Source organism: Colias eurytheme, chromosome 29 (assembly GCF_061535395.1).
Source record: "Colias eurytheme isolate Ceu_HAF_F1 chromosome 29, ilColEury1 Martin Lab GWU primary, whole genome shotgun sequence".
Lineage (NCBI taxonomy): Eukaryota > Metazoa > Arthropoda > Insecta > Lepidoptera > Pieridae > Colias > Colias eurytheme.
This window is the reverse complement of record NC_143008.1, coordinates 3,272,935-3,285,739: the sequence shown is the minus strand read 5'-3', so window position 1 is coordinate 3,285,739 and position 12,805 is coordinate 3,272,935. Positions and strand designations below refer to the sequence as shown.

The window sequence follows — 12,805 nt, the reverse complement described above, 5'->3', positions numbered from 1 at the left end:
GCATTTTAATTGAATCAAATTGCAATATTTCTCTAGTATGCATTTGAGACTATATTGTAATAATTGATCGTGGGTAGGTATAGTAATTAATTATTCTAATAACGCAATTATATTTTCGGTGGGATTCAAAACAAAAAATTGGCCCGTGATTTTTATGAAATTTCACCACATTGCAAATTATATATTATACAATTACAATTACAATTATTATAAATCGGTAAACTATCAAAGTAATTACAAACTTGCAAAATATGCTTTTCCGAATTTTCAGACAGACACACAATTTTATTAGTTTGTTTTAGCAAAGTAGGTACCTATACCTATACGCTTACGTCGCGCGTCGCGTCGTCGAAAACGGTGCGCCCAGAAACAAACATACCTAATTCAGTTACAATCCTTTTTTTGTTCCGTAATTTATTGTATTTATTCTAATACGATTTTTTTTATTCGTCGGCCAGTTCTACTAGGTATAAAAAGATAAAATTGAAATATAATTATTGTAGCGACAGCCATATTATGTTACTATGTTTTCGTAAATATGTTTTTCACCTTCCTGGTTATTTTCACATAATCTTATCTTATATATAAAAATGAATCGCAAAATGTGTTGGTAAGCGCATAACTCGAGAACGGCTGAACCGATTTCGATCATTCTTTTTTTATTATATTCCTTGAAGTACGAGGATGGTTTTTATGTAGAGAAAACGTAAATATTATGTACCACGGGCGAAGCCGGGGCGGACCGCTAGTATATATATATAAATGAATCGCAAAATGTGTTGGTAAGCGCATAACTCGAGAACGGCTGAACCGATTTCGATAATTCTTTTTTTATTATATTCCTTGAAGTACGAGGATGGTTCTTATGTAGAGAAAACGTAAACATGTACCACGGGCGAAGCCGGGGCGGACCGCTAGTCTTATATATAAAAATGAATCGCAAAATGTGTTGGTAAGCGCATAACTCGAGAACGGCTGAACCGATTTCGATAATTCTTTTTTTATTATATCCCTTGAAGTACGAGGATGGTTCTTATAGCTAGAGAGCTAGTTAGTTTAGTTTTAGTGCAGTGGCAGTGTAAATGTTGTTGTTGAGGTTATGTAAATTTAACACTTTAGTTAACTACCAAGATATAAAGAAATGAGGATAGGACACAATAACTATTGGTTGAGGTATTTATAAACTCATAATATACTTTTAAAAAAATCACGTTTTAATAAATTTCTAGAATTAAATTAGAACAGCTGATTCAAAATAGCCTAAAAAATCTTAATAATAATAATTACGCTTCACAGCAAGAAGAAATGTACCATATGTACCCGCACAAAGTCGATATTGTGTTGCCTACCGTTCGACTCAATGGCTAGGGTTGTAACTACCTTTAATAATTATTACCAAACTAATAAACCGAGTGATGCGAAATAACCATAATTCTTTTAGAGTTTGATAAAGTGATCAGGCAGGTATTTTCTTTAATCCTCTGAATTCTCGGTTACTAAATTGTATCGTTGAAATTATTCTTAATCGCGTAAATTTAATAAATAATCATATGGAAAACACTTTTCATTTGTTTTTTTACTTTCACGCCCAACTACTATACAATAATTACGTTGTTTCGGTATTTTGACGAGAAAACGCAGGAAACATCCGTTGTATCATTTTAGATAGATTGTATATTTTGTATCTGTAGAATTGAAATCAAAGCTATGTATATGTTGTCTCCATTCTTTTCTTATCGGATTGTTGATCCCAATGCGAATGCGTCACTTAAATTTTATAAAAGACAATTAAGAACATCAAAAATAAAGTGATACGTAAATATTTCACAGTGCAATATATTATGTAATTAATAATAATTATATATTTATGAAAAAATAATTACATCAGATTTAATAATAGCAATTGTTTTGAATGTACATAATATGAATAAATGATTACATCATAATAGTAATAATCACAATTGTTTTATTTCCCATTTGTTGCAACCCTAGCATATTTTCATGTAGCAGCAGAAGTACCTACACTGGCGGCGCGGCGGCATCGTGCGACATCAAAGGCATTGCCTTACTAGGTAAGTTTATAATGACTCATTTCTTTTATTATATAATTTACGTTTTACTTTTACAGAATCCGATTCAATGGATTATGAAGACGAGTCACACAACGCCATACGATAGTGATGATGAATGAACATTTCAATAAATGCATGCGTGTTTTTTTATGTTGTTTTGTAATTGTTAATTGTTTCTTAAATAAAGAAATAAACTAAATATTTAAATGATGATTTGTTATTTGCAACACAACTTTATATTTGAGATTCTTTACAAATGTATATTTAGTTTTGTATCATCAAATTTATAAATTTTATTCCATAGTTTTCAAAATTAAATGTAAATGACCATAAAAACATTAATAAAGTAAATCATTGATGTAAGGTCAGGGAACGTAATACATATATACATCTGACCATGTAGAAGCTAAGTCTTGTTGACTGCTGAAGTCTGTAAAGTTTTGTTGTCTGCTGAAGTCTGTACGCAATGAAAATGTCTGCTGTTTCGAAAATAAGTTTTTAAGACCCTAATAAATAAAATATATGAATGGCAGATCTGGTCAAATACTTTCAAAATTGTATTTTTTTCAGCACTTTCATAAGTGTCTGCCAGAATGTTATCCGCGTGATAATGGTCTGCCCATGGACGTATAAAAAAAGACGGACGCCGTATTACGAACAAACAACGTGAAGCCACCATAGTAAGCTAGCGATCGCGTAAAGACAATAAACACGCACACACTCTCACCATAGTAAGCTAGTCGGCCGCCATTACGTCGTGAACTACCGACTGATTAACTGCGTCACTGTTTCACAAAAAATATTTAAAATGCCGTCTTGCGTTGTTAAATGGTGTCGCAACAGTACAATTTTAAATAACAAAACACAAGGGATTACATTCCACAGGGAAGCAAGTTATTTCTTTTATGTTTTAATGACAAAATTATTACGGCAAAATTTATAGAAAAAAATACAGCCGCCATTGTCATCAACACAGCTGTTGCCATGGCAACATGGCACACACACATGGATGTTTCGCCGCCATTACTAGGCTTCACTCAATGTTTAGGCGATATACCGTCCGTCTTTTTTTATACGTCCATGGGTCTGCCATTGTTATTTTCCGATAGTAATAATAATCTATTTTCAAATATCAAAATGGCAGACGTGGTCAAATGGTTTCAAAGTTCGCCAAAAATTTCCACCTGTCTTACCTAAGCGCGCGCCCCGTCCACCACTCTGGGCTTAGTGACTCCTCATCTCATGTATAGTAGGTATAGGGGAATCAACACACAAAAATCCAGGTCTGGTCAAATACATACAGGTAGCTTTGCGCTAGCTCTCTAGCTATTACTTCTTATGGAGAGAAAACGTAAACATGTACCACGGGCGAAGCCGGGGCGGACCGCTAGTAAATAATAAAATAATAAATAGTGTATTAGATTTGTTATTGTATCTTGTATACCTACGAATAATTATTCTTACGTCTTGTTGGGAAATGTTCAAATACCTACCTATTGAAATAATTTACTGTTACAAATCATTAGTGTTATTAGTTTTGAGTGAATAGGCATGGATCAGAAATTCAGAATATAATATGCTACTAACTACTCAAATACATACATGTTTACACAACAAACACCACTGACCTCTATAACTATAAGTTATAGAGGTCAGTGACCGTCAGTGACAAACACTATGGATACCTACGCTCGCGAATGCAAATTCGGTGATTTACTAATTATTGATACCTAGTCATTGAATTCGTTTTGAAATAGCCTGTACTTTGTAATTTTTAGTGTTATAGACATTTATAAAATGTGGTGCTCATTTTTTTGTAATAAATCATCCCGAACGCTATTGTATTTTCGTTGTTTTATTTCAAGTGAACACCTATACAATTTTGTCACGAGCCGCCTCTGGCCTCTGGGTGAAATAAACAAGTCAAATGATTTTTGTTCTAATTGTATTTTGGTAGTAGTTTGTTTAGAATTTACATTACCATTGTTTAATTTTTATTTTGTATTTGCAGTAAAATAAAAAGATGAAAAACTTCATTAGGTATATTGTACGACACCTCACTCTGAATCGCGCTAGCGAAATTTTTTCGTTACAGAGCACATATACAACTTTCGGACAATCTTCATTGAGGCCGGCCGGCAAATCGAGTATGTCGAGAAACTTCACTTATTCGATGGAGGTATTCTACCTTCCTTCCTCCACAGTTGTGGGACCCCGACGTGCATTGAACACGCAGCTTTCTGATACTAGTAGCTAAAATCAAAACCACAGATATGTCTGTGATCAAAACCATAATAATATTTTTACCTATTATTTTACTAAAAGTCGAGTGCATCGAAATCGTAAATATGTTTTTCACCTTCCTGGTTTTTTTTCCATAGTAAATAGTGTTTTTGATTTGTTGTTGTATGAATAATTATTCTTACTTGTTGGTTATGAAATGTATTTTGAAATAATTTACTTTTACAAATCATTAGTGATATTAGTTTTGAGTGAAAATGCTTGGATCAGCATAATATCATATTTGCTACTTCAAATACATGTTTTGATAAAAAAAAACAATAATGTAATGTAGGTAATAAAATAAAACTGCGTTTTATTGTAGGTAATCAATTTTGACATTATTTATTTCCCAAAATTACAATAAAATAGTTTACGCCAACAAATATAACTTTTATTTTTATAACAATCCTACTTCCTACTAATGCGAAAGTTCATACATGTTTCAAAAGAAAAACTTTTACTTTTACTATTATTTCAATTTATCCGGTTTAATTAAGACTTAATATTGATACATATGATCATTATAAATACAAATAGGAATTAACAATATAACGAATACGTGGCACAACTAAAATTTTACCGATACCACCCGTGGTCATTCTCCTTTGTGGGTCATTTGTAACAGGATGGCGGTTCTACAGCGAAAAAAGAAAAATGATGGTCAGAACGCTGATACCGGATACCTTAAGATACTGTAATATAAAATATTACTAGATTAGATAAAATATTATAGGTAGTATCTTCACCGTGTGTGACGCGCTTTACATTCACGCCATCTAGAGTTAAATCTTTATCATTTTTGTATACGTCTGTGTGTGTAAACGACCCTGTATGCAATGACAGATGTTAAAACGCATAATTTTACCGAATTGGGTGGATTTTAAGGCAATGATATAACATATTTCAATAAAATATAATATTCAGTAACCGCCATGACTATTCCTAGGTTTGATGACTATTCCAATTACGCAAAAACTCAAATAAACTAGAAATGTAGAATTCAGCGCCATCTAGCGGGAAATTGGCTGGGAACAGATCGTTGCAATCACCTTAATTGAAAATACGTTTTGAAGTTTTTTCGCACTGAAATTTCTAATATGTATTACAGAACGTATATGTGTGATGGGATGACTGTTTCCAAAACACGATTGGAAAAATTTTGCTCGATAAAAAAAATCCTGAAGTTACCTCTAAAATATCATATAAATTCTCATTACAACTGTATTTTACGATAATAATTCGTATAAAATCACAAATACATAGGTACATTTACCTTCTCGATTTCGTGACTGTTTTAGATTTAGAAAATACTAAATATTTTCATTCACTTTTTGATAAAAATGTGAATGGCGCTTACGATTTTCAGTTTCGAGCACGTTGATTCCATACTAAACGCGGACCCCCTCACCACTTACCTCAGGCCCGAATAGCTGAATTTTCTTTTTTATAATAAATTATTAATATCCGATACGAATTATTAATTACGATATGTGTAAAAGAGCACTGTTCACTTCGTCAACATTTGGGTCATGCCTATCCACATTAAATATTAATGAGATATCATCTGCAAACAGAACTATTTCACACCTATCATGTAAATAATAAGGTAGATCATTGATATATACCAAGAACAAGAAGGGTCCTAAAATAGATCCCTGTGGAACACCAATGTTAATTGACGCACCGCTAGAACGTTCTCCATTAACAACTACAGTTTGTATCCTATCATGCAGGTATGAGGCTATGAGGTTCTGAGCTTGTCCTTTAATCCCATAGTGACTAAGTTTACGCAATAAAGTACAATATTCAACAGACAGAGTTACTTTCGCATTTATAATATTAGTATGGATTTTTCAAAAAATAATTTACTATATGCAACTTTACAGAAATACGTCGAATCACGCGTGGTAGGGATAAAAAAAGATTAGATAAATTAACATTATCCTTATAACGTTAATTTCAGATATATTTTTAATCCTCATGGGACCATTTTTGATTAGTCTTATCGATTCCAGTCCACCATGAAGTCACGACTACTATTCTTCTGTCTCCTGGCGATATCCACAGCAGCTGGATACCACATTCTATGCATCCAGAAGGTTCCATCGAAGAGCCATAACCACCTGATTAAGGGTATCGTGGATCCGTTGCTGAAAGCTGGTCATGAGGTATGTAAGCTATTAATGTTTTAAATGCGAAAGTTAGTGAGGATGGATGGATGGATGTTAGTTACTCTTTCACGTAAATATGTACTACTGAAGCGACTACATTGAAATTTAGTATGTAGGTGTGTAGGGTTTTCAATTTTTATCCCGGTAAACGGGAAGGGGACCTATTTTTTTTGTGTGGTGTTTCTCAATATTAGCCAGAAGGACTTCTACATTTTAACGCGGACGCGTGGGTGAACTGAAGATTCAGCCTGGTAGCGACATGCGCAAGAGCGTCCCCCCTTGACGGGGATCTCGAACCTCGGCTTGGGCTGTCGCTTGAGTGGAGGAGGCCGGAAGGGTCCTAGTCGGACGGGCGCTCACCCGGGTGGGCGCGGGAACGCGGAACAAGGGACCGCGTTCGCCGGCGAAGACGGTGTAAACGCTTTCTGCTGTGGTGTGTGCGGTGTCGCGGTTTATTCAACGTTGGGATTCAATCGCCGAGTCTAGCCGAAGGGGACCTATGTGGGCGAAAGCTTGTTCAGTATACAGACAGCTGATAACAGCTTTGTTAGCTTCACTTGTATGTTCGTATGTAACAGATTTCTTTTGATTCGATTTTGGCCCACTTAATTAAACGGACATGTTTAATTGAAAGTTTGCACATTAAACTACATAGTTTCCCGCTCGCGGCTTCGCCCGCTTTGTCTTAAACCTAATAAAATACATACTAAAACCTTCGTTGAGAAAGAAAGAGGGACAGAGTAAGCGACTTTGTTTTATACTATGTAGTGAATTATGTTATGAAAAATTTATGATAATATATTTTATTGTTGATTTCAGGTAACATTCGTTACACATTATCCAGATGGAAAAGTTGTGAAGAATCTCAATATAATCGATGTTGGTCATCTCGAGAAATTGAAAAAAAGTAATTTTTTTTTAATATAAGAATATAAGTAAAGTACTTATTTATTAAGTACCTACTTATCTTAATCTTAATATATATAAATCTCGTGTCACAATGTTTGTCCTCAATGGACTCCTAAACCACTTAACCGATTATAATAAAATTCGCACACCATGTGCAGTTCGATCCAACTTGAGAGATAGGATAGTTTAAACATGTAGGTACCACGGGCGAAGCCGGGGCGGACCACTAGTATAATAATAAAATGATATTAGATTTTTTTAAACAATCTTTTGACTTATGTGCGCGGCGAGGCGGGGGAGAGTACTAACCGTTCCGTTTCTTTCTAACTTCTAACTCGTGCTCTTTCCTACCCGGTTCCCGCCTCACCGCACATACTTATAGGGCGCGGTACAGCGGTTGCGGTCAAGCTATAAATATCAAGTCTTACTTCTTAGTGTGATGATATAATATAGCCTCTCTCTATAAACCAACCAGATAAGCAAACTTCAGCTTTACAATATTATTTTTATAAATATATATATAGTATAGACTTACCGGTTGGCTTGGTTGGTAGTGACCCTGCTTTCCAAGCCAGTGGTCGTGGGTTCGACTCTCACCCAGGGCAAATATTTGTGTGATGAACATAGATGTTCGCTCTGTGTCTGGGTGTTAATTATCTATATAAATATTTATTTAAAATTACATAAATGTAAGTTTATCAGCCATCTGACTTACATAACACAAGCGAAGCTTTCGCTTATGTGTATGTGTATTTAGTATGGGATCAGATCGTGCCGTGTGTGAAAATTGTTCTGGAATATTTATTTTATAATTCATATTCCAGATGTAGACGTGACTGATAAGAAGCGATTTACGCAAAAACTAGTCCAAGATTTCGGAACGAATCTCACTATCGCCCTCATTGATACTCCCGCTTTGAGGGACGCAATAACCAAGAGAAAATATGATGCTGTCGTCACTGAATGGTTCTTTTCGGATGTTGAGGCTGGGTAAGTAATACATATGACAGGATTGTAGTACAGTTAAATAGATTACAATGCAATAAAAAACAGTACAGCACAATATAATACAAGAAAAAACAATACCATACAATAAAATACAATGCAAAATAGTACAATATAATACGACACATCACAATCTTAATCTTAATACTCTTAATAATATACTCTTAATACTATTATAAAGGCGAAAGTTTGTATGGATGTATGGATGTATGGATGTTTGTTACTCTTTCACGTAAAAACTACTGAACCGATTACAATGAAATTTAGCACACATATAGAGGGTAACTTGGATTAACACATAGGATTCACTTTTATCCCGGAAATCCCACGGGAACGGGAATTATGCGGGTTTTCCTTTGAAAACGCGGGCGAAGCCGCGGGCGGAAATCTAGTATAATATAATGCAATTTAACAGACACTAATACCTACACAGACCAAACAAATAAACTATATAACACGTTAAATAACTTTATTAACAACAAACACTTTATTAAACACGCAATAATTCATAATGAAATAAACTAAAAAGCCTCTTTGACACTCCCGCCGCACTGTGTGGGACGCAATAACCAGGAGGAATTACGATGCTGTCGTCACTGAGTGGTTCTCTTCGGATGTTGAGGCATGTACTACAATACAATTGTTGCATACTACAATACAATGCAATATAGTACTATACAATGAATTACAATACCATACATTACAATTTAATGAAATACAATACAATACAATGCGCTTTATATGCGCTGGGTGGTTCTTTTTGGATTTTGAGGCTGGGTATTTAATTCATAGTCTGTATACTTACTACAATACAATACAACTATACAATACAGACTACAGTACTATACAATGCAATACGATCCAATACCATACAATAAAATGTCTTACAATACAATACAGTACGCGTTAAACACGCAAAATACACAGATAAATCAAAAGAAAAGCAAATTATTGATACGTATGGCCTTATCGCTTTTAGGCGATCTCTGTGAGGCATTGCATCGGTATAGTCTGTAAAAAAAAGTGTTTTCTTAAATTCCAGCTACGCCGCAGTACTCCAAGTGCCCTGGATCCTCCTCAGTGGTACAGTGATGTACCCTCACTTGGAGTACACTATCGATACAGTCCGGTCTATCCCCAATGTACCCAGCTTTGTGGATAATTACTCTGTTCCCATGACCTTTGGGCAGCGGTTCATGAATGCGTTCATTTATGTTATGTCGCAAATTGATTATTGGTAAGTTGTTATTGATAAAGACTAAATTATGTTTATTTCATTAAATGTGAAAATTTCGCAATTATTATGAGTTATTAAGTTGTATCTTATTACTGTAGATAAGTTGGTCTTTTAATTTTTGTGCACTTACATATACATATATCTCGTATTATTTTCAATTCTCTAAAAATTATATATGTACTAGCGGCCCGCCCCGGCTTCGCCCGTGGTACCTACATGTTTAAGGTTGATGTTCCGACCGTCCCTCCATACATTTTTGATTACCTCTAAACACTTAACACAGACACTATTTCTTTAAAACTAATCATTTTATCACTTCTCTATAATGAAATGTGTGCGCGTTCGACCTTTTTAATCAATAATTTACAATATTTACTTAGAAAAACAACAGTAAAATACCGGAAAAATTTGACACTTCTACAGTAGTGTGCGTGACTTTTGCCAAGCGAAACACGACATAAAGCACGACATCTAGCGCATAGACTATATACTTATTACAGATCTAGCGCGTCAATGTCTAAACGAAAGGCGATGTTTAGACATTGACGCGCTAGATGTCGTGCATTCGCGTTCGTTATCTTATGCATAATGAGCATAATTCTAATAAATCAAAGTTCTGTGTAAAAATTGAGTAATTTCATTTCCAATCGTTCAAAGAAAATAACAATAAAATAAAATAAAACTAATGACCTTAGAAACTATGTTTTTTTTTTATTTATTACTCATTATTGTTCGTCCGTCGTAGGTCTGTAAACTGTATTGTACACTGAAGGTAAATGGTACTGTAGGTACTTTAGTTCGGCGTCGTCGCTCGTCGGCTTGATATAAAATTACATTCTTGATTTCATTGACACGCGCTATGATTTGCGCGCGGAATTTCTTGTGTTGTGAATTTATTTTTGTATGCTATGCATTTTAATTGATTCAAATTGCAATGTTTCTCTAGTATGCATTTGAGACTATATTGTAAATTGTAATAATTGATCGTGGGTATAGTAATTAATTATTCTAATAACGCAATTAGTAATATATGTATTTTCGGTGGGATTCAAAACAAAAAATTGGCCCGTGATTTTTATGAAATTTCACCACATTGCAAATCACATCAATCATAGTTCATACACATGTATGACGAAAGTGATTAGTATTGTGGCTAACATTGACTCATCAGTTCATCACTGAAACCAGTGATAAATCAGTACCTATATCATATTGTGTTTGAATATTTTTAAACAATGATATAAGTATACAATTATTATAAATCGGTAAACTATCAAAGTAATCACAAACTTGCAAACATTGGTAAAATGTCCAGTAGTTTATGAGCCTATTCATTACAATCAAACAAACAAACAAAGTTTTCCTCTTTATAATATTAGTGTAGACAAACACTATGAATACGATCACGAATGCAAATTCGGGGATTTTCTAATTATTGCTAAATAATAATTGAATTCGTTTTGAAATACTCTATAATTTTTAGTGTATAAATAGACATTTATAATGTGGTGCTCATTTTTTTTGTACTGCTAACGCTATTGTAGGTACCTATTTTCGTTGTTTTATTTCAAGTGAACACGGCCATACAATTTTGTCACGAGCCGCCTATGATTGTAGGTACTTTTGTTAGGCTCCTTCGTCGTCCGCGTCGGCTCGAAAGTTCTTGATTTCATTGTCACGCGCTATGATTTGCGCGCGGATTTTCTTGTGTTGTGAATTTATTTTTGTATTATTATTATTTTTTATTTATTTTTTTATTTTATTGATTCAAATAAAATATTTCACTAGTATGCATTTGAGACTATATTGTATTATGTATAATTTATCGTAGGTATAGTTATTCTTATAACGCAGTTATATTTTCGGTGGGACAATTTGACCCGTGATTTTTCTGAAATATCACCACGTTGCAAATCACATCAATCATACACACGTATGACGAAAGTATAGTGGCTATAATTGACTCATCAGTTCATCACTGAAACCAGTGATAAATCAGTACATATATCATATTTTATTGTGTTTGAATATTTTTTAAACAACGATATATACAATATTATTATAAATCGGTAAACTACCAAAGTACTTCCGAATTTTCAGACAGACAAACAAGTAGTTTGAACACGCAGTTTTCTTATACTAGTAGCAAAAATCAAAACCATAATATTATGTTTCCCTACTATATTTTACTAAAAGTCGAGTGCGTCGAAATCGTAAATAATAATATGTTTTTCACCTTCCTGGTTATTTTCCCATAGTAAATAGTGTTTTAGGTTTGTTGTTGTAGGTAGGAATAATAATAATTATTCTTACATGTTGGTTATGAAATGTATATTGAAATAATTTACTTTTACAAATCATTAGTGATATAAGTTTTGAGTGAAAATGCTTGGATCAGCATAATATTATATGGTACTTCAAATACATGTTTTGATAAAAAAAACAATAGTGTAATAAAATAAAACTGCGTTTTATTGTAATCAATGTTGACAATTTTAAATTCCAAAATTATTGATCAATAAAATAGTTTACACCAACAAATATAACTTTTATTTTTATAACAATCGTTCATAATATAAACCGTAGCAGGTGGCGTTTTGAAGTTCTGTCTACTCATACAGAAAAATGGAAAACTTGTTTTTTTTGTAAACAATTTATTACTCATGTTGTTTGGCAACTCGAAGCGTGGTCGTCCGTCGTAGGTACTTTTGTTCGGCGTCGCGTCGTCGTCCGCGTCGGCTTGATATAAAACATTCTTGATTTCATTGACACGCGCTATGATTTGCGCGCGGAATTTCTTGTGTTGTGAATTTATTTTTGTATGCTATGCATTTTAATTGAATCAAATTGCAATATTTCTCTAGTATGCATTTGAGACTATATTGTAATAATTGATCGTGGGTAGGTATAGTAATTAATTATTCTAATAACGCAATTATATTTTCGGTGGGATTCAAAACAAAAAATTGGCCCGTGATTTTTATGAAATTTCACCACATTGCAAATTATATATTATACAATTACAATTACAATTATTATAAATCGGTAAACTATCAAAGTAATTACAAACTTGCAAAATATGCTTTTCCGAATTTTCAGACAGACACACAATTTTATTAGTTTGTTTT

The 12,805-nt window shown here is 33.6% G+C and overlaps 1 protein-coding gene across 7 annotated transcripts in view; it reads left to right on the top strand.

Annotated features, from left to right (window-relative positions):
* Positions 1-12,805, top strand: part of LOC149896141 (UDP-glucosyltransferase 2-like) — a 31,511-nt gene that overhangs the window by 7,125 nt on the left and 11,581 nt on the right. For all 7 annotated transcript variants that reach the window (XM_090118358.1, XM_090118361.1, XM_090118360.1 and 4 more), the window contains exons 2-5: positions 6,371-6,523; positions 7,346-7,433; positions 8,260-8,425; positions 9,483-9,677. In XM_090118358.1, the coding sequence (XP_089974484.1) occupies positions 6,377-6,523; positions 7,346-7,433; positions 8,260-8,425; positions 9,483-9,677 (596 nt within the window). In that variant the 5' untranslated portion in view covers positions 6,371-6,376. The remainder of the gene's footprint in view (positions 1-6,370; positions 6,524-7,345; positions 7,434-8,259; positions 8,426-9,482; positions 9,678-12,805) is intronic.